Source organism: Leopardus geoffroyi, chromosome C1 (assembly GCF_018350155.1).
Source record: "Leopardus geoffroyi isolate Oge1 chromosome C1, O.geoffroyi_Oge1_pat1.0, whole genome shotgun sequence".
NCBI lineage: Eukaryota > Metazoa > Chordata > Mammalia > Carnivora > Felidae > Leopardus > Leopardus geoffroyi.
In genome coordinates, this window is record NC_059328.1 from 154,470,457 (window position 1) to 154,494,193 (window position 23,737).

The 23,737-nt window shown below is 34.0% G+C and overlaps 1 protein-coding gene across 6 annotated transcripts in view; it reads right to left on the minus strand.

Moving 5' to 3' along the window:
- Positions 1–23,737, minus strand: part of SCN3A (sodium voltage-gated channel alpha subunit 3) — a 115,866-nt gene that overhangs the window by 9,693 nt on the left and 82,436 nt on the right. For all 6 annotated transcript variants that reach the window (XM_045480050.1, XM_045480049.1, XM_045480051.1 and 3 more), the window contains 6 exons: positions 22,448–22,918; positions 11,729–11,849; positions 10,197–10,351; positions 9,275–9,448; positions 2,913–3,035; positions 134–406 (listed from right to left, as the gene is read on the minus strand). In XM_045480050.1, coding sequence (XP_045336006.1) covers positions 134–406; positions 2,913–3,035; positions 9,275–9,448; positions 10,197–10,351; positions 11,729–11,849; positions 22,448–22,918 — 1,317 coding nt within the window. The remainder of the gene's footprint in view (positions 1–133; positions 407–2,912; positions 3,036–9,274; positions 9,449–10,196; positions 10,352–11,728; positions 11,850–22,447; positions 22,919–23,737) is intronic.

Genomic DNA, 23,737 nt, shown 5'->3' on the forward strand with positions numbered 1-23,737 from the left:
TGATAATATAGGTGTTATCATCAACTACTTTTATACTGTCAGATATTAATTATTCAATCAAAGACCATCAGAGAAATGATCTTTTGTGAAACATTTTGAAAATGTTTTCAGAACTCATACAGTGGCAACTTACCACTTGAAGCAACGCAAGATAGCCAGCGCCAACGTTATCGAAGTTTACTTTGACGTTTTTCCATCGAGCTTGCTTGCCAAGAGCCTGACAGTCGCTCAGATTGTTGACTTCACTAACTTCAAACATGTTACCCGTTGTCGTGTTAACACAGTGGTAGAACTTGCCAGCAAACAAATTCACACCCATAATGCTAAAGATCAGCCAGAAGATGAGACAAACCAAGAGCACATTCATGATAGAGGGAATTGCTCCAACAAGAGCATTCACAACAACCTAGAAGAGGAAACGAGGGTAAGACAGCCGACAAATCGTTACGATGGAAACCATTCCTTTCATTTACTTATTTAATATTAAAATGGGCGTGAAAAGAGTTAAAAATCTAGGTGAGTAAGTTGTTTCTTGGATGTTTTCTAGGACATGTTTGATAAGGGAAAACAAACAGTGACACAGCTAAAGAGCTAAAGGATTTAAGGAAACCAAAATATGCCAAAGTGTGAAAAGAAATAAAAACCTGATATAGTAAGATGGAGTCAGAAAATGTTTGTATGCTGGGGAGAAAAGAAAAAAAAATGCATTAAATACCAACAGAAGAAGTAATCGTCATTCAGCAAAACATTTTAATTTTCAAAAGTGTTAATGAATGACTGATGATTTGAAAACAAGGTTAAACAAATCCTTTACAAATGAAGTATTAATAATGCCTTAAATCTGCATCCACAGATCAAGTCAACTTTTTATGACCATGAAGAATAGAGTTAGGAATTTACAAGGTTCTTTTTTTTTCTCTACTGGTAAATCCCAATTTGAAAAAGTATATTAAATGAGATGGAATTTATCTCTGGACATAAAAGTACTGAATATGTCCTCATTATTATTCTAAATCTCTCAAATGTTCACTTTGGGGTACATGTTGCTTCATCAACCTACACTGACCTGTTTCATGAAGGAGAAATCAAGTTACCTTTCCTCTTGTTAAATTCAAAAGAGCTTAAGTTGTATTTTGAAATCTTTAGGGAGGTTGACAGTATCTTTTCTTGTCTAATTTAATCTGATTCATATTGGACTATTTTGTTAGGCATGTGTATTAAATAAAACTATTGTTTTATTTTAAAATACTGTAAAAGTGGGGCACCTGGGTGGCTCGTTCGGTTGTGTCTGACTTTGGCTGAGGTCATGATCTCACTGTTCATGGGTTCAAGCCCCACATCAGGCTCCATGCTGACAGCTCAGAGCCTGGAACCTGCTTCGGATTCTGGGTCTCCCTCTCATTCTGCCCCTTCCCCACTTGCTCTCTCTTTCTCTCTCTCTCTCTCTCGAAAATAAACGTTAAAAAATTTTTAAATACTGCAAATGTTATGTTAGAAATCAACACCAAAAATTTTTTAATTAACATCAAAACCTGAAATTCAAAGTTGTAGAAATTTCATATGCTACTTGTTTTATTTCTTTTAGAAATTAAGTCATATATATTATACTTGCCACATTTCTTTGTTACTAAAATTTGTGTAAAATGACCTGCACAAATTTTCTTATCAAATAAGTACATGATACATTTACCATATTTTATAGTGGGAATATTAATTCTGCCATATGGTTGAATTAAAATGCCAAACAATATTTTTTCAGATTGGAGCAAATTTATAAGTTTCTTATTTTGTTCAATTGCTATCTCCCCTCAAAGAGGAATTGTTAATATGCAGCTGTGGATTCAAGATGAGGGCTTAAGTCAATAATGGCAAAGATTGGTTTGAAAAGAACTTGAAATTGTATAATTTTTATGCATTTTATCTTGTCCTGTGACTTTTTTATCAAGTAGCAATGAAATGAAATTAGAATGTAAAACCAAATATTTCTTTGCTTACAGTGCTTCTGGAAAGTCTGGAGAGTGGTTTCATTCTCCCTGATGAGTGAATCTCAAAGTCAAGGCTGAAGTGTTTTTATTGCTCCAAACAAACCTTCTAACATAAAAGCCCTATGGCCAGGGAGAAATTTAATAGCCATGTGCATTTGCATGCTGAGTTAAACAAAGCTGGCCTTTGCTAAATAGTATTTTGAGGGGCATGACAAGAGATTGTGTAACTAAATAAGTGTGTACTTTACATGTAGGTGCATAAAGTATACACTAAAGAAGAGAGCTGGCGAGAACGATACACATGCTATGGAAAAAGTGAACCTCATTCAGAATGCTCTGTTAAATGAGCAATCTTTAAAACAAACCCCAGGGGTTGCCTGAAATGCCAACTTTATTATTCTAACCCCCTATTTTGGTTGCTTAGGATGTATAGATTTTATCAGAGGCTACAATTTAGTGTTGTTTTCTTGTACAACAAGTGTTTTTTGTTACTTCTGTTAATTGAAGAAGTAAAGCACACAAAAACTATTTACTTTTCATTCATTACCAGTGATTTCTGAGGAATCAAACTGCCCATTGGGAGTAAGAAACACCCTTACTAAGATGAATGTCAATAGTAAATAATCATTTAAAAATGCATAAGCAATGAAAAGAAATAAATGGCAGCACATTTTTTGGATGTTGTAGAAACATCCTTGAACTGTTATCAGAAGACTTGAATTCTAGTCCTGTTCTGCCACAGTTTCTGAGGACCTGCTTGTATAAACCTCAGTTTCATGAGGCTGGCCTTAGTGATCTCTAAGATTCCTGCTCTGAAATTCTGTAACTCTATGAACTAAATATCAGAAGAGTATGGTACCCCTCTGTATCTAAATGATCACCTACATTTAATTCTGACATGAATCATCAGAGTTTTTTTCTTCTTACCCTCATGCCTTCAAACCGGGATAATGCTCTTAGAGGTCTTAAAGCTCTTAGTGTCCGTAGGGATTTAATGGCACCAAGTTCTGAGTAGCCGAGAGCGTTGGCTACCAAGCTAACCAAAGAAACCTACAAAACAAAAGATATTAATCAGTCCACCAAGAAATAAACTGTTGACTAAAGACATAGGATATGGTGTCTCTTCTTTAGTACCAACCACATAAAATTCAGACGTATCTTGGCAGCCTTCACCTTCCACATAGTGGGATCATCTTACATTGCCAGGCTCATCTGATGTCACTTCTTTTCTTACCAATGGAAACAGAGTCTTTGCTCATTTTTATAAACATCTGCAAACCCTTCAAGTTAGATATTTCACCCCATGGAACCCCTTTCAACCTGTGTATGTATAACTGATGATTCAGGATTTGATTCAAAAGCCAGATTCTCTGTGGATCTGTGCTTAATATCATTGATTGGAAGTTGTATTTCTCTCCTGAATTTATATAGTGTCTTGGTTATGTGTCCTGGAAGCATTTACCATTTAATAGAGTCAGTTGCTTAGATATCTTCTTTTCCCCTTCCAGGCAGGTCACATAAACTTTTCATGGACTGGCATGAAACATTCTTCTCTTACGGTGCCTAATGCTATCTGGTTGAATATGTTTTGTATAAATAAATAATGGGATAGTTTTACCTGAAAAAAAATTTTATCAAACTGTGTTGTAGTTTCACAATAATGAAGAAATATTTTCCCAAACTTCTGGACTTATAATTTAGTGAAATACATCTTCTGATATTTACACGTAATGAAATTTTAGTTAAATGTATGAAAGGTTAAAGAAGGCATGTCCTTTTTTGAGAGGAAGATACTTTATTTGCTTAGATTTTCTTTCAATATAGTAGCATATATTGAACATTTACTATATGTAAGGTTCTGTTCTTTTTTTAATTTTTTTATGTTTATTTATTTTTGAGAGAGAGGCAGAGAGAGACAGAGACAGAGTGCAAGTGGGGGGAGGGGCAGAGAGAGAAGGAGACACAGAATCCAAAGCAGGCTCCAGGCTCTGAGTGGTCATCACAGAGCCGGACACAAGGCTTGAACTCACAAACCGTGAGATTGTGATCTGAGCGGAAGTCAGATGCTTAGCCAACTGAGCCACCCAGGTGCACTGCAAGGTTCTGTTCTAAGTGCCTTATGCACATAAATCTCAAGATGTAGATACTATTACTATTGCCTTTTCACTGGTGAGGAGGTTAAGCCCCCCACCTTCCCCAAAGAAAAGAGATGAAGAGGTAATAAGAGGTGGAGTTGGGACTTGAACCCAAGTGATCTGACATCAAAACCGTACCTTATCCTTTTGCATACCTTATCAAAAATTTGTTTCTCGTTTTGTAACAGGAAGAGCTTTAAGACCTCCAAGAAGATATTTGTTTGTCATCTGAGCCACGAAATACAGAAAATGGTTTGAGTGACTATCTTCTCAATTCTCAAGGACTGTACAAGTGCTTTCCTTGATGTGTAGGGAGGGAGGGGTTAATTCATTACATCCACTGGATGCTTTAAAGGCATGTGAACTTAATTTCTTGTGAGAAAGGCTGTTGAAAATGGATCTGAATGAATCCTCCAACAGTCTTATGAGGTAGAATGGAAACAGTCATCTGCCCAAGAACACATGGTACAAAGCGTGACACAAAAAACAGAACTGAGCCTTTAAAGGCAAATGGAACCACTGTTCCCTCGTTGTTTAATTTAGCATACATCTCACAGAATTTAACAGAAAAATAAATGACTAGTGGCAAGATAATTTATTGAGCTATTCATTTCTGTCTAGTGTTTGCTGCTACAGAAGACTAGAAAGATGGGAAAGGTTATTAGAGAACATGCAATCTTCTATATTCTGAGCTTCTTTGCCTCAGGAAGCATTCACAGTTTCTTTAGGCCTCTGGAGCTGCTTTCAGAAGAGTTCCCTCATGCTCTCCAAGTCTTTTTATTTGAGAACTGGGAGTTTAAAGGGAAGTGGCTGAAAATTCCTCAAGACCTCAAGTAAGGAAGCTTATGCTTTGAGAAGAAAAGAAAGGCAATGGCCAAAATCAGAGAGTACTGGATGGATCGGAAATTCTGGGTTCAAAACTGGGAGGGACCACTTGCATATAACTACCTCACCGTGCCTGACTCTGAGTTCTTAGAGAAGTGGGGTACAAGTAACTGAGCTTCCTTTTATGGGCCTCATCCCATTTTATGTAGGATAAAAACTAATTTATTGAGTTAACTAATGTGAAAAACTTCATATACTTTAAGGCAATATTGAAAAAAATAATTTTAAAGATTTGCCATGCACTTAAAATTTGAAGATAATATCCTATATTGATAGCATGCTTTACAACTTACAATGGACTTTTTTTACTTATTTACCTGTCTGAGGGTGGTCAAATGACTAGCCCAAGAAAAGGTAGCAAGGGGCAAGCCATGGCAGGAATTTAAGTCTTCTGTTTTCAAGGCCAGTGTGTTTTCCACCTCAGCAAATATGTCCCCCACCTTTCAATGTATATTATTTTTGGTTTCATCTCTTTTGTGATAAATACAAAAGGCATTCCTGCTAATGTGTACAAAGTGTAAGAGAAGCCCTGTGACAAAAACTGAATTTTTAGTATAAATTTACATGAATCCAGGTACCTCACAATACGGCAAATTTATGAAACTGTTTGTGTTACAAGTTTCAGGAGGTTGGTTTAGTTGTCTTCCATACTTTTCCACATTTCTGTATCAACGAGACTGAGAAAGAGAAATAATGCAGGAGGGATTTGATGATTTTGAAGAAGGCCCTGAGAGTTCTGTGAGTGGTTAATGAACCAAGTAATGTGAATGTATTTCTCTTTAAAATGGCTTAAGATGATTTATTAAGTTCAGTATGAGCAAGTTGAAGTAAAAACCACAATCACCTCCATGCATTCCAATGATACATTTCATTCCAAATACTTGCATGATTTTTGATGGCAAAATCCAGAAGCATTCTCATTAAAGTGGACTAAAAGAATATGCCCACTACCAACATTTTTTTAACACTTTCTGGAAAAAGAAATAAGAGCTATATGCATTAGAAAAGTAGTAGAATTCATTATTTGCTGATATATTATTGTTGACCTCAACAAAACAAAGGAATAAAGTAAAAAACTATTATAAGAAATAATACAATTATTTTAGGTGCTAATATATGTTTTCATATATTTTTTAAAAAGTTGTATAGGAGCCTTTGGAACTATATAAACTTTAAAATATTAACATGAGAAAGTATAATTTATTATTGTTTTAAGAACAGAGAGCACTGACCCCACCAGATGTTAACACCAATTATAAATCTGCAGTAATTCAAGTTGTTATGTTAATAGACAAAGAAATGAATGAAACAAATAAAATCCAAATTAGACCTAAGACATGCTGAGATTTACCATGTAGCTAAAGGTAGCATTTCAAAGGAGAGGTTAAAAAGAGAGAGAGAGAGAGAGAGGGAGAGAAAGAGAGGCAGGCAGAAATCATTTTGAAAAAAAAATAGTGTTGGATCCTAATCTCACACCTTACACCAAAATAAAAATTAAATGGATGAAGAAACAAACAAAACTCAATCTATAAAACTGGGGAAAAAACATGAAAAAGTGTTTAAATAATCTTGACATAACAGGGTCTTCAGAAGCATGAACAAACCAAGAAGGGGAAAAAATGAGACTGATAAGTTTGACCAAATCAATATGAAACATTTCTACATGACAAAAAAACAAAGTCAAGAAACAAAAGCCCAAATAGGCAAAACAATCATACCACATGCGACAAAAGATCTTATTTTTATTTTTATTTATTTACGTATATTTTAAATGTTTTATTTTATTTTTGAGAGAGAGAGTCAGAGACAGAGTATGAACAGGAGAGGGGCAGAGAGAGAGGGAGACACAGAATCTGAAGCAGGCTCCAGGCTCTGAGCTGACAGCACAGTGCCTGATGCGGGGCTCAAACTCACGAACCATGAAATCATGACTTGAGCTGAAGTCAGACGCTCAACCGACTGAGCCACCCAGGAGCCCCAAAAGATCTTATTTTTAGATTTTATTTGTTTATATCTTTACTGTTTGTTCCTTCCTTCCAGAGGGTGTAAGCTCTAACAGAGCTTGATCTGTTCATGTTCACACCTCCTTTGTTTAAAATGGCACGTGGCCCTTTTTAGGTGCTCAGCACGTTTATTAAATGAATGAATGTTAGGAGGTTGGATAGGTAGCCCACTGCAGTCTACATTTACTTTTAGGTAGGGAATTGAAGAGATCACATTTTTACACAGATACATTTTTCAAGGTTTGAAACATGTTCCTTCTCGTTTGAAGTACTTCACTTACACCTCAGATTTTTTTTTTTAAACTTTCTGTGGCTGTTTATTTATTTATCTTTTTAACAGCAATTTACCTGATGGACTGTGAAGCCCTTTTAAGTATGTTTTACTTGTACTTTCAAGAACAGTTTTATCTCTATGTTTACTTTAGCTTAGTGGACCCAGTGGTCTGAGAACAAGTTAACTGAGGTTATATTAATTCACATATTTCAGCCCTAGCTTTGTGAAGGATAGACCCTAGACCCATTAAGGTAACATAATTTGTCCCAAAGTAGAAGGCTTTAATTACCCAGTTCCAGCCTACTAATTGAGACTCACTAAAAGGGAAGTAATTTTTTTTAGCAACATTTTTTGAAATTAAATTTATTCATTTAGACATTACTCAATAGATACTTATGTATCTATATTAGGTGTCTCTAAGGATACAAACATGATACAAAACCCCTGCTATTGAGAGATTTTAGCATGTTATTTATATTTCCTATATGGGGCAAATATATGGAAATACTTGAAGTACAATGTAGTATTTTAGTAAATGTAAAATTTTTAGTAAATGTAAATATTTCAGTAAATTTCAGAATTCTCTGGATAAGTTCTATCACATTTGTAAATGACCTTCATGCATGACAAGATCTTTCTGAACCAGAGAGGATTCTTAAATGTATTTAAGTGTTCTTCAGGGAGAAGCTGGAGATGATAATAAGTGCTAAATCCCAAAGCCACAGTCTGAAAATACAGTATTACATTTATAACAGATAGGAAACTCATGGGGTAAAGGAGAACTGAATTGAGAATCAGGAAATTTGGACACTAATCTCAGCTTTGTTACTAAGTAGTTGTATTACCTTAGGAAAATTATTTAAACTGAGGCTTCAGTTTCCTAATGTCTAGAATAAATCCTAGATATTCTTTGAGGCCCATTCCACCGCAGATCATAAGAATATTAAACTTCCCTTATGGATAGCTCTTCAGGGTAACATTGAGACTCATTTCTTTTGTCCATTAAAGGCCAACCATGGGAATTAGAAATCATTTCTGGTCCATTCAAGTGATCTGGTAGCAGATTTCTTATCAACTCAAAGGGTTAAACTTACATTGGTCATAGTATTATAAGTTATGCATGCGTGGGAAAAAGGGGAGTGGAATTTAGATAGGCCCACACTTGTCAAAATGATAAAATGAATGCACACATACAGCAATTATTCATTCATATTGGCAAGTGTTAGGGCTAAAAAGTGCTTTCTGATTGCTAGGGAACAGCTAGAGATGGTGCTTGAAGTACCTTGTTTTTTGGGGGAGGCTGTGAAGCTTTGTGCAGTGGAATATCAAAGACTACAAAGAACCAGATGACTGTCATTTTGCTCCAGTGTTTCTTCATCACTTGGAATGAGAATAGGGTGCAAGTCAGACAGATCCTATAACTGGTGATGTTTTTATGACTACTGACCCCAGGGTAGTCAGATTCAGAGCAGGGCTCCTATACCTAACTCTCTGCATGGTGTATGTCTGAAGAGCTACTGGGATATCTACTTACTGATTTAAGAATGGAAATGTATTTTATTGTCTCTGTGGATATGTGGCTGAATGAATACAATCAATGGGTTATTTTAACATTATTTAGTAACAGGTAGTCTAGAAAGGAATTAAAATGCAATCTCACAATCTCTGACCCCAAATCTATCTTAATTTTACCTCCTGGGGATTTTTTTAAAACTGTTAATAATTTAAGAGCTTAGATCTGTCAACTAATAGATTTTTAGCTATTCCTTACCTTGAGGTCCTTAAGTTTCAGAAAAAGAGCTGTCTGCTTATGGCACAGAACACGCACTTTCTTTTACATTTACTGTAGGTTTTTTTTTTTTTTAACTGCATAGTTGTGTCAGCATTAGGGAGAGTAGGTTCTCAAAAGTCAAGGTTTTAATATAGAAATATGTGAAATGTCAAACTTGCCTTTTTAAAAATAATTTCATAAAAATCACTCAGGATACTTACGTCGACAATCAAGAAATCTAGCCAGCACCAGGCATTGGTGAAATATGTTTGAAATCCATAAGCTACCCATTTGAGGAGCATTTCCAGAATGAATATATAAGTGAAGACCTTGTCAGCGTATTCTAGCATGGTTTTGATAGTCTTTCGCTGTTCGATGTATATATCTTCAAAAGCCTGTGAGTCAAAAATACTTTTCTTTTACTTGAATTACTTGCTTCCCTCAAATACTTGATAAAATTGCTTAGTATAATATTGGGCACAAAGCAGTAATTTGATAAATATGGGTTAATATCTGACAAACAGACAAATTCTGAAGACTAAAACTAACAGAAAATGTTGGCAAGGAACTGTCAGTATCTTTACTGATTTAAATGTTCTTTCTTTCCTGTCTCTCACCCTCAAATCTCTGTCTCAATTACTGCCATAAAGACATGCTTTTAGAGAAGTAATATGAACTCAGGAAATAACTAGAAGTTCTGTTAATGAGGGATCGACTTGGCCTATTCCAACATTACTTTCATTGATTCCCTGAATGATCTGTCTTATTTTGAAAGAATAAACTGATTATACATAAAGAAAACACAATACACTTTTAGTCCATAAATGTTAATATAATTATTAGGGAGAACTGGATGGTATTTGACATAGAAGTTAACGTAGTTACAGAATGTCTCTGTAAGTGGTTGTCTCAGTGAGGAAAACATCTATTAGATAAACACCAGATGAGAAATTCCATCTGGCAGTTCATAGTTTTGATTTTTTCTGTGCTGAGTTTTGCATAGTTAAACTCTGGGTGCCAAGCTCTGCAAGGCATAGATATATCTCCTTTTTTGCCTCTTAAACTCAATGTATGTTTGTGGTATTTTCAGAGCATTAGCTATTTCACTAGAACCTGATTCTTACCACTTTGCATTTTACTTACCAAAGCACCACTGCTGAGAAGAATCATGAAGACAATGAAAGTCTCAAACCAGTTGTGTTCAACAATGCTATAGCAGGTTTTCCGAAGATTCCACCAGATCTTTCCTTTGCCCTCTTCTATACTTACTTGACAGAATGGAAATTTTTTAATACATCCTAAAAGTTAACATTTAATACAATAAATTAGAAATGTATATATATTTTGTACAAGATATTGATTCAACAATCCCATACATTATTGAGTGTTCACCACAATAAGTGTAGTCACAGTCTGTCACATACATAGTTATTATAATATTACTGACTGTGTTCTCAGTGCTATACTTTTCATCTCCATGATTTACTTATTTTATAACTGGAAGTTCATACCTGTTAATCCCATTTTGCCCATCTATTTTGCCCATCTATTTTGCCCATCCCCTTACCCACATTCTTCACTTTCCCACCCACCTCCATCATTCCTAGAAAATATATTTTAATCTTAAATAGGAAAAAATTAAACTTTGTTGCTTTCTCCCCATGCCAATCTCAGATCATCATTTACAGGGGAACTGGCTACTTCATTCCCTAGTTATCTTTAGCATCTTTCCTATAAAATGAATCATTCTCAGACTTATATATTCAGCCAGCCACCTAAAATTCAAGGAATTACTTTATCAAGAATTGCATGAGTATAAATGTTTTAATACTAGTTAGAATCTCTCTTTGCCTCAAGGCCATTGATGGAAATAGGTTTGGGGGAAAACTGCACTTTCAAATTGTTTATTAATTCCTTGATGTGATCCTGAATTTTTTACTTCCTTCTTTTCATGTACAGAAAAGCCCCCTGTTGTCCTACGTATCAGCCACTGTCATTTTTCCCAAGCTAATTTATTTTCAGCTTCAGTGCTTTTCTTAGTTACACTATGACTCATCTTGTCAGTTAGTATCTCTGTTCCTTTGTCCTCCCCCTCCTAGTTTTCATGTTATTTCTAATTCTCATCCATTCTTCTGCTCTCTCTGAGCTACTACTCATTGGATTAAATCCAGTCACAGTGAATCAGCCAAATCTTTATTGATCTGTGTGCAAGACACTATACTGGTCTCTGTGAGAACAACTACTGTTTTCCCTGTCAAAACTCTACAAAACATCCGCATCCCCTAACAGCTCTGGTCACAGCACAAATTAACCACATTTGAAACTGTGAAGGATGGGGTATAATTATTGTAGCATCTATAAATCAAATCACAACATTGTCAATGAGGTCTGAAGGGACTGCAGTCAGTATCAATAAGATGACATTCCAGAACGCTATTTATCTCATAGGGTTAGCCTCTCCACATTCTGGAGGATGAAACGAAAAACAAAAGACATGTCAAATCACTGCTATTCCACTGTAATCTGGAAATATAGATAAATTAACTTTTCAGAAGAAAAAGCAAAGATAAAGTGTCTTTACCATTTCTTTAAAATAGTTCCCTCAAGTGAAGTATTTTCAGCCACTGTAAGAAAAGAAGGGGCATTGCATTTGAATCATATTAGAAATTATTTACCTTCAGTAAAACAAGCTTCTGGTTTAAGGTCTTCCTCAGGCTCCATTTCAGCTTGTTCACCTTCCCGTGGGGGAGCAACATCCACTGTGCTTCCTTCAGATGAGCTGGTTGCATTTAATTTCTGGAAACAAAACCCCATTGCAAGTTGTGATTTTTCTCCCCTTTTATTCAGCTAATTTGGAAACTCTTTGTCATGGTGTGAAAAAATGATGGTGATTACATCTGACTCTATTAACGTTACTGACATTAGGTACTAATAATTTAACATAATTAAAGACCTACTATTTAAAACAATGGAACTGCTGACCTGATTCAGACAGAAGAAAGTAAGACAGCATTCAGCGTGGGTGATTTGGAAATGATGGGTCATACTGATTGTTTTATGATCTCCATTTGTATATGAGTGCCATATGAAAATAGCTTAATGCATTAATACTCAGACCAAATCAAAAATAGTTTGATGAAATTTTGGTATGTTGACATCCACTACTGATTATATTAGTTAAAATGCATCAAATTAAATTATAATTTCCACCTCTTATGATGGAATTTTTCAGAGCAAAGAACATTACCAGTTGTCTCAAACTACTGTCCATGTTTCTGTAATTTTAGAAAGGAAGAGCAGCACATTGACATTAGTCACAGTCATTATATTTCAACTTTGGGCTATATTTTTCCTCTGGCTTACATAATCTTCTTATTTTACTAGCAGAAAGATGATGGATCTCTCTCTGTCTCTCTCTATCTCTCTCTTTTTGAACTGCTTAAATGACTTCAATACTTGCCAAAGAATCCTAAATCAAATGGAAATTTCTTCATAAATGGCATTGGGCAGAATCTGTATAGACTTTTATTAGGAGCACATTCTGAATTCAACATGTTACCAAGTTGTGAATTTTTCCTGTAAATAAATCGTTGTGACATGCCACATGGCTGGGAAGAGCCGCTTTAATGTTACAAGAATAAACACATAAATACTTTGAGATCACTTGGGAAGACATTATGGATTTGCAGTGTTTTATGAAAACTGATGCAAAGACATGACATACAACACAGCCTGGCCAATGTAAAGATTTTAGGATGAATAAAACAGCACATGGACGTGGTAATGGTTCCAAAGCCCCCATTAACTTTCGTAGCTAAGTGGTAGGGGTCGCTGTGCCCTAGCCTTCTGAGTTAATGTGTTACCAAAAAAATCCCCAAATGACTCCCTAAACATTGGTCATATTGGAGGAAATTTGGCTTAAGATTCTTGATTCACTGGAATCATAATGCAAATGTAGTTTAATATTTTATATTGTGAACTAGTTGAAAAGTACTATCCAGATGATACTTCCTGCGATGTTACTTTGAAGGTGAGGTTAATCATGCCCAACTAAATATATTATGAAAATTAAATATATTATGAATATATATTAAGAAAAATACTTTAAATCAAAACACAATTCTGTAATAAAATACCTCCTTGTCTTGTGTATGCTAAAGAGAGAAACTAGGCCATCATATTCAGCTGATGGTTCTTAGGATCATTATAGTACAAGAATTTTTATCATTAAATTTCTCTACTTTTTGGAGAGCTGAAACACTGAGACATATTTTCTTCCCGCAAGACTTTTCTGCTTCTTATAACCAGAATATCTTTATTCTTTTAAGAAAATCCCAGAAAAGCTACTACTGGATAGAATTGCAACAGCTTCTGATATAACAAAGAAAATACTGGATAATTGTTTGAATTCAGCAACTAACTCTTCCCTTCCAATTTCACTGGTGACTTATGGGTTGAACACTATGATATTTGATGAGTGGCAGTGATAATATCCACTGTATAAATAAAACCAATAAGAAACCAAATTATTTTGAGGTTAGTTATAAAACATTCCATATTTCTTCTTCCTATTGGCCAAACCAAATTCACCAGTTTCTTCTGAGCCTAGTCATGGATCACCTCTTCCATGAAGCCTATCTTTCTTGCATGATTTCTTTATGCTAAATTGTGTAGAATGTTAGGCCATTATACATGATTGCTTTGATCAGATATTCTCATGAATATATATAAATTATGTATGTACATAAAATTTTACATAGGTACAAATGATATATTTATGTATGCATACATAAACGTATATACCAAACACACACACACACACATATACATACCAAAAGACCCAAGCACAGAATAAACACTAAATATTTATATCAAATTTAGAGAGTGCCAATAAATGATTGAATGCATTTTGTATTACTTTTATAGAGAGAATTATAGTGTTTAGGTAATTTCATCTCTCCACTTTGATACATAATTCAATAATGGCCTTGATAGAAGTCTATTTAATTGTATTAGAAAATACCTTTTTAATGAATAGGAATTATTTAAAATTAATAATATTTTAGCAATAAAAACCCATGAAATTTCCAAATGTTTTTCTAAAATATTGGCAGACATTCAATAAAGAAATGTTCTTCTAAAATATTGGCAGACATTCAATGAAGGAAGAAAGTAATCAGCATATGTGTATAGATATACAAATACATGTATACTTTCCCATTTGACAACTCTAGAAAACATACTCTTCTCATTTTACCACTGTTAATATAATTGTGAGATGTTCAATTTTTCACATTATAATTGTCTGCCACATAGTCTACAGATGGTCTTATATTTAAATACAAACACTATACTAACTTAAACCTGAATGACGCAAGTAATAGTAGCTGCTAATCTGAATGACAACTGAATCTACCATTGCCAAGTATTGACCATTGGATGTTCTTTTGTTATTAGTACTGTCTTTAGGTTATAAATGTTTTTGTGAATGTGGTTAACATGTTTGGATATACATACTTTCAATTTTCTAAATAGTTATGGAAGTTATGCATTGTACATTGTAAAGATTGTAAAATAGAGGGTCAGTAGTGAGTTAGTTTGTCTCTATCTGCGTGGCATTATTATTTTAAAACATGGGTTTTAAAAACAGACAAACCACCCTTCCAAAACTCCACATGTATTCTACTCTTTTCAAACAAGCAGAACCCATTTTACATAGAGAATTGCTTCACAGTTACTCAGGAGTTTTTTCTGATTTTAAGTTTTTCTGATTTTCTGATTTTAACTTATACCTTAGAAAGTTTCTTAAGGAATATTCAGAGTCTTGTAGACCCTCATGCACCAAAGCTGAAAAGTTAGTTGGTAGACTAGTGTTCATTTCACTAAGAAGTGTTTTGTGGGAAACTCCTTTCCCTGTGGAAGTTGACATAAGTTAATTCTTCTTAACTTGGAGTATCAGGCTTGTTCTGTTGTAATCTTCATAGGCCACATTTTTTTTGTCATAGGGAAATACATACATTTTCTTCTATGAAGTTACAAAAATCTTGTGTCAACCATATAAAATTTCAAAAGTTGTGAATTTACTTATAAAGTAAAGCTTAGAATGTGCTCTTATTAAGTTACAATTTACTAATTATGATATACTGCCTGATATGCTTTAGTCACTGTATACATAAAGGATTTTACTGCTGTCTTTTTAAAGAATTAATTTGTACCCTAGAAACTTAAATCCTAGAAATTTAAAATCCTGTACGTTGATATGATGCCATCTATGTAATCTAAACATTTTCTAGTTATTTCAATATTTGGCACTCATACTCTGATAGAGCATAGTTTGTGATACATTTTATCATAGCCCTACCAAAATGACTTCCAAATTTATTTAAAAGCATGTAACTGATTTAAAAGCAAGTGACTGATGATAAACACAAAGAATAACTTACTTTCTTTATATTGCCATAGCTGTGATACTACAGTGGTATTAAAAAAAAAAAAGCCAAGAAACCTGAAATGAAATTTTCCATATTAAGGAACTCAATACTATACTAAATAATAAAATTAATACTTTTTTAGAAGTAGTTAGAAAAATATAATTAGGTATATAGGCATAAATGTAGAAAACTTCCATATAAACCGTATAGTACAAGTTCAAACTTGTGTTCTTGTACTATTTTCTCCTTACCCCTCCAATATTTTATGGCACTTAAAAGTTCGATTCTTCCATCCCTTGTAGAAACTATTGAATCTACAGAGGGATGATGGCTTATGCTCTACAAATGCACACTGGAAAGCAGGTTTTAAGATGCAACATTCTCCAGGCCTAATTCAGCCACAGAAAACATGCCTGGCTGTAGCAGAAGCCTGGCGCAATACTGTGGAAGCTGCACGCTGATCCAAGAACCATGTTCTCAAAGACATGGTACCTGAATATGTAGTATTCAAGAAGGTTGACTACAAATACCATTCATAAGAAATGACAGAATCAGCACCCATAAAGGCCATGAGACCATTTTTCCCTCTAATAACATGAACTCATATAGAAATTCTCCTTTGTGATGAATATTGCTCTTGATTTTTATCCAATTAAAACATGAAATTTAACTTTCAGAGATAGAAGAGAATGTTAGCAACTGGCCTACTTCCACTGAAATGCGCTTACATTTCATTTATTTTCAGTCAGCTATCAAATGCTTGACTCTCACAAACTGCTATATGGTTCAAGAGGCAAAAGTAAAAGATTCAGCCATTACAGATTGCCTTTAAAATCTAGCCATTTCTCTCATAACTTCTGAGTTTTGTCTTACAAGTAGAAGAGGAAAATTTTTTGATCACACATACTATCAGGGCCTTAGTCTGATCTTTTGGATATGCATATCCATATCTTGACTTACGATCTTTACTTGAAGAATAGGTAGACACACCAGGAGGCCATTGGGCTGCTTGTCCAAGGCAGGGAGAACAAGATTAAAACAATAGTTCTCTTTTCTAGGCCACTTATTGAATGGCTAAAAATACAAACCACGTGTATGTGGCTCTGCCTCAACACATTTTAAAAGTGCAACAGCCCTGGTGCTTCTTTAATTTCAAAACAGCGTTAATAAGAACATGATATTTGAAAGTGAAAATAATTATGTGGTAGTTGAAAAGTAAGGTAAAAGGGCATCAAGAAACCAAAATAAAAAAAAAAAAACTGGCTTATCCTGAGAAGATATACAAAAATTTCCACATAAACTAGCCTTAATTGGGTTTTATTTCAACAGAAGTATGCTACCACACCAAAACAGTTCTCTAAACGTCACGATGGGTTTAAAATGGCTATTGACGTACCCATCTGTGCCTCTGGAAGAGTTGCCTCACATTCAGTTTCACAAAGAGAGTGTTTGGAAGACACTGAGAGCAAGACAGAGAAAGCCCAGAAGTACTTTCATTGCTCTCCAGATTCTGAAAACAGAGCACAGTGCCTTTTCCAGAAGAGCACGTGCTTGGGGTCTTCATCAAGTATCTATTTACAGTTTCCATGAAGACTTTGAAATGGAGGGAATACTGTTATAAACATGATGTAAAAGATAATTCTCCAGTACCATTTAATTCTGTCCTGCTTGTGAAGAAAAAATAAATCAGATTTTTTTCACTGGCTAATGTTGGTCATTGAAAGTTAATAGTCATTGTTAAACAAAAATTGTATAAATCAGCAGGGACCTGTATTTTTTCCCTACTTTTCGTTAATAATTTTATTTCTGAATTGATTTCATTCTCCAACTAATTCTCAGTTATCCCTAAGGAAGAAGAGAGCAGGTATAAATTAAACCTAGAGACAACTCCAAACTCTAGTTAGATTTTTTTTTCACCAAAAGTATTGAAACTGCCAATACTCAAGAACTTTCTACTTCTGCTTTGTAATTTCCCTCCCAGAACCCCCCTCTGGCTGAGAGTCCAGCAAGCACTGATATCAACAAGAGAAAGTTGAGTGAAGAAAATAAAGACTTAGTTATGTACAAACCTATGGCAGTCTTGGGAGATGCCCTTTACTCCTCATAAAACTATATCTAATACTAAAAAATAGGACATTTTCTATGTCTCTTTTTTACCTGCTCAGTTTTGGGTAGAAAGGACATTTAGGGAAAATTAATGTAGATAAAGGAATTTTTTTTAAATGGATACACTGGACCAATTATTTAATGATAAAAATACAGTGAACTTTTCCTATCCCATATCACGATGCTTCCTTCTTTATTTATTTTCCAATGAACACTTACGGTTTTGCAGACATATGACTCAACAACTTTCCTAAACTACATAAAAATCCAAGATATGTGGTGCCCAAATACATACAGACTATGGCCCTTCATATCCAAAAACTTATGATCACCTTGCTTTTGTTTTTCACAGAGCCTTAAAAACAACATGAAAGCAAACATTTCCATCTGGAGCAAATGAATTATAAGGGTTGAAAATTATATTCATGAATCTGAATATAATGATCTGAAAATGGCACTATCAAAAAATCCTGTGAGACTCATTTTAGTATACAATTTACTTATAAGGGCTGAATCAACAACAACAAAGAGTTGTGGTCTTATTTTAATGAAATAAAAGCAGAGAAATAAAAAAAATGCATGCTCTCTTAAATTCTTGACTACATTGAACTTTAAACATTCCTATCATATTTTAAAATAGATATAAATCCTATAGAGCATGCAATCATTGCTTTTAAAAGTTTAAAAGGCTATACTGGAAAACTCATTAGCAGAATCAAATATGATGTGGGACTGCCCGTGTCTCCTGACCATGCTGTGATGTGTCACACGATTCAGCAGAGAGCAGCTGGGCACATCTGGCACTTCCTTGCCATGGCAGGGGAAGGAACAGAGCTGAGTAGCATGCAGGCCAGTCAAAATTTACTTAGAAAGTGATTGTACATGTACAACTTGCTTGGGTAACCCGGGTAAAAGTGATGGCACGAGCCTCTGGCTGGTTAAAAAACACCAGAGTTGCATTCTTGATGGCTCCAGCTTGGTTTTACCCCTGTGAGAAGTAAGAATGGTAAGCAGTGAAGGTCAGAGTATGATATTGCTAGATTGTGCTTTGGAATTCAACTTCAAATATGATTCTTAAGAGCATTTATTCTATATCCTCACCTAGGAAGACAATAAAACCTTTTATAAACAAAATTGTAAAAACTCGGTTATATAAATATTCCAAGAAATCATGATTACGTGAACTTTAAAAATATAAAAACAAAATTCTACATTACGATCTTGTCACAAGATTTGTATGATTCCAAGTTTTTCCAATATAAAAAGATCACTGTTTTGAAATCTATACCTTTAATTCTCTTACATTTTTTCATGCAAAGCTTTATATTTGTTTCCATACCATCTCATTTATGTTAGTGACCAAAATGTATAGATATAATGGATTTAGATATAGATGTATAAATATATATGTTACAAATATAATAACAGCAATTCATATCTTTATCTCTAACAAGTATTTTAGGGATCATTTCTCCCAATTGTACTTTAGCTCATTATACAATATGACAAATATGAATGTAAGGAGCAGAGTGACTAGAGTTTTCAAATACCATCTAAGTTAATGATTAATTTATTGCCTCTTCTTAAAGCAGAAATATATTGCAGGGATTTTTGTTGTTGTTGTTGTTTTGTTTTTTAGTGAGAAATGTATCACTCTGTTGGTTAGGTTGTATGATTTCTTACTTTGTCAGCAAAAAGAAAGGATATTCTGTGCTCTTCAAAGCATAGCTCAATGTTCTTTTTCTACTTGTGGTCAAAAGCTTAGAAGCATGAACCAAAATGTCATTTCATGGGTATGTTACTTTTCATTTGTGTGTGTGTATGAGTGTGTGTGCAATAGTTATTAAGAAAGAATAACCCAGCCAACATAAATATGCATGTGAAATGTGACCAATGTTCAGCGCCAGCAGTTTTGAGAAATTTCAGGTTAAACCTGAACTTTGCTGGAATTTAAACCCACTGTATTATGTTAGAACATGCTAATTTTTTGCTTTTATTTTTAAGAACAACGTACTTTTAATCTTTGTGTGAGCATATATGAGAATTGCCCTATTACTTTTTCAGGGTTTTTTTTAGTACTAATTTAAAACATCATCCATATAAAATGTGTTGAATTTATTTCTACTTTTTGAAATAATCTGAAATTTTATCCTAGCTTTATAAAAGTCTTTAGTTTTCTATTTAGTTTGATGAATTTTTCCAGCTATTTTACATAATTTTAATTTCATTACATTCTATTATTGGTTTCCATGTATCCAAAATTTAGCTTGGAAGAGGATAGAATGGTTATAAAAAGAGTCACCAAAAAGGAATTTTTGTTCAGATGATAAAATGTTTTCCAGAACTTAATAATGAAGTTATTGTGTCTCCACACACCAAGTGTATGATTTTCTAGCAATTAAGAAGATATGACAATGAGGTGATATTTTTCTAAGCAACCGTTTGAAATATCTGTGGGCACTATAGAGTTTTTGAAATATTCTGGAAATCAACCTTTTGGTAGAAAGAAATTAAGATATTCAATTTCCATAAATCCAATGTGATAAAATTTATGACATTAATGTAGCAAAAGTTTCTCTGCCTCTTTTTTTTTTTTTTTTGTCTTTTTGTTTTTTTTTTTTTTTTGTTTTGTTTTTTGGGGTTTTTTTAACCTCTTCTTGACCCCAAGCTACTCTTGTCCCTAATCTTACCTTATTTTCTCTTCATTTTAACTTCATTGGTAAGTTCCTCTATTTTCAGGGAATCAGGTAATTATGAAATCTGCATTATCAAATCTGTTTTTAAACCCTGATTTCTCCTCCAGGGTTTTACTCCCAATACGATCACTTCTAATTCAGGATATTCCAATTGAATTCTTCCTCTTCCTACTTAAACCTGGTAACCTTTCTAAGAAGTCATTTCAGTGGCATTACTGTTTTTCCAGTTTCCCGGAGTCTTTCTTTACTAGTTTGTCAAACTGCCAGGTCTCAGTGCCCATGCTTATTACCTTAGCCCAGAATTTCATCACCTCATTGCTATCAAATGATTGTTACCACATTCCCCAAGATAAATTCACTGATACCAAACAAACTTGCCTAAAACATCACTTTCTCCTGCTTCAGAACAAATAGGTCCTTATTGACTGTATCGCCAATTCTAAACTTTTCCACTTCAAAGATTTTACATTCTGAAACACCTTACTCACCCAAACATATTTTCCAGTATCTTCTCAGCCAGTACTTTATTCATGCTGATTGTTCCACTGTTACACCTTAATACTAAGCCCATTCTCAACTGTGAGTTTCCTTTGGTAGGGTTTTGCTTTGGCTTCCTGATCATATATTTGACCCAAACTTGGACGCCTATTTCAATTTTATCTCTTCCGTTTAGCAGCTTGCTATGTTCTTGCTGTTTCTCACTATCTCTAATTTTTATATTCAGTCCTGCAGGATAAAACTTTTTAATAGGGCTTGAATGATTTTAAGAATTAATGTTAGCTTCCTCAAAGATGTTGAGATTTCCCAAAAGGGGTTATATATATTATAGAGTTCTCCTTTAACTCTTCCTTACTCTTAGTAGCCCAGCAGAGTGCTGAATTTACAGAAATTGTTCAATAAGTGCTCATTAATTGGTGTTTTTCTTAAATAGGTCTATTTTAGGGATGAAAAATAAAATTAGAATTAAATTCTTATTTTATCGGAATGAGCAATTTGTAAATTAGAATTGAGCTCATTAAGCAGACTTTGAGTGGAATTCCAAGAATATTATACCTCATTTTGCATGTATTTGTACCTTTAAAAATATTTTCAAATTTGGTATTATAATATATCTCAGCAGTGCTGAAATGCCTGAAAGAAAGGATCAGGAGCTATGAGTTATGACATTGTCAACTACTTATTACTTATACAAATCCTATTGATACCATTCTTAAAAAGAGAGGTTTTTAAAATATGCTCACAAAATCAGACATCATTGGTCTGATTCCTGTGATGCTAAATATCATACCCTTAAGCTAAAATCTGTCTTTTATAATTCTGTACTGGACTTACTTCCTACTGGGATGTTAGAAGTCCAAAAATGAATAGTAGTAAAAATTTTAATGTTGTTTTTCACAACGCAAAACTGCAGAATTAATACCATTAAGTGGCTATTGTGGGATCCTATTAATTCTAATCACACAGTAGGAACAATTCCCTTTCTTCTTTGTTTTATTTTGAACAACAGTAATATGACAATAAGAGCAGATTTTCAACTTTTACTTCTTAACTGTAATCCTCAGGTGGAGGTTCTCTAAGTAGCTCTTAGCATTTTTCAAGTTAATCTGGAATACCTTCAGATTTGCTCACCCTTGGGCAAAATGTAACCAGTGCTTCTTGCACTGTCCTAATATGTGTAATCCTTTCATAAATGAATAACACTCTGTCGTAGTCAATAAACCTTCAGAGGTGAACAAAAGCTACACAAAACTTTCACATTAAAAAAATCATAGCAAAACCTAATATAGAAGGTAAGGAGATGACACTTTCACAATGATCAATAAAATACGGTTCACTGATTCATCTAAAGAGCATAACGTAGTGTAGAATAGAATGTGTTAAATAAGGTTGATGTTTTGACAGGCCACAATTTTTAGCCAGATTTTCAAACTGTCAAGAAGATGAATATACTAATTACACAGAATGATGATTTCCTGTGGAAAGTTGGAATTTGTATGAATGGATTTCGCAATAAAGAATATCTCATAATTTTCCAACATTGTCATATATATGACTTTCAGTATTCTTTTTAATAATGCATATAAGCATAATGAAAATACTAAATAACCATAATGCATGGTTATTATAGGAAATGCCACAAAAACTTTAAAGGCATTCTTACCTCTTTGCTTTCTTCTAGTTCTGACTCACTGCTAAACTCTTCGGTATTTAAGTTTTCGAAGTCAGACTCTCCAACAGCAATTGGCACTGTTACAGTGAGGCTGGGGTTGTTTATGAATGACATATAATCATTTTCATCGATTACATATTTTTCAACACTGCTTCCGGTACCTACACCACTGGTGGTTCCATTCCCATCTTTAAGATAATTAAGTTCTTTGCTGATTTCTATTCCAGTATTATTGGAGATGCAGCTGTCTATTTTGTTGCCTTCATGGACCTCTATAACTTTTGGCTTTCTAAAAAACGTTTTTCTGAAACACTCCCGTATCTTACTTTTCACATAATCAATTCCCTTTTGCATCCTTCCTACTGCAATCTGGAGATTGTTCATTTCATTATCATCATCAGTAGCAGCAAGATTGTCTGAGCTAAATGAACTCAACAATAAGGCCAGAAAGAGGTTCAGAACCTAAAAGAAAACAAGAAAATTTGCTACATTAATATGAAGTATTCATAAATTAATAACTTAAACGGAATTCATAGATCTTTACTAAAATTAATTCAACGAATGCTTACTGTATTTCAGATGCATGTCTTAATCACACACTATTTAAAGGACCTGAAATCTTCTACCTGCCGTAAGGGTGAAACGATAAAACAAGTGCCTTTTCTTTCGTGAAGAAGGACAATAAGAAAACTTCTAAGACTTTAATTGTCTACTCAGGGTTGCCAGTGAAGAGACAAAAATCCCAATTTATGGTTTTAGCCAATGAGAAAAAAAGATCATTTTAGTCATTTTACTTCATTTTATTAGTTTGTCTAGAGAATGTGTCTAGCTTTGTGTGTATAAATAATGAATTTATTTATTTGATAGCCTAGTAGTATGTGTTAAAACAGTATACTTTTCATATAAATTCCTTCGTCCAATGGCCACAAATTTATAACAGCAGAGATTTCTAAATGCAAATATATAAGGTTAACACACTTCCCATCAAAGCAAGAACCCTAGTTTGTTTCCTTATTTCTGTATCAGATTTTGTTCATAATCTAGAGCTTCCTAATATACTATTCTGAAAAAAATGCATGTCTACAGTTATTGCATAAACATTCTTAAATTTTTTTTTAAATTTTTATTTATTTTTGAGAGAAAGAGACAGAGTGAGAGCAGGGGAGGGGGAGAGAAAAAGGGAGATACAGAGTCCAAAGCAGGCTCCAGGCTTACAGGCCATGAGATCATGACCTGAGCTGAAGTCAGATGCTTAACTGACTGAGCCACCCAGGCATCCCT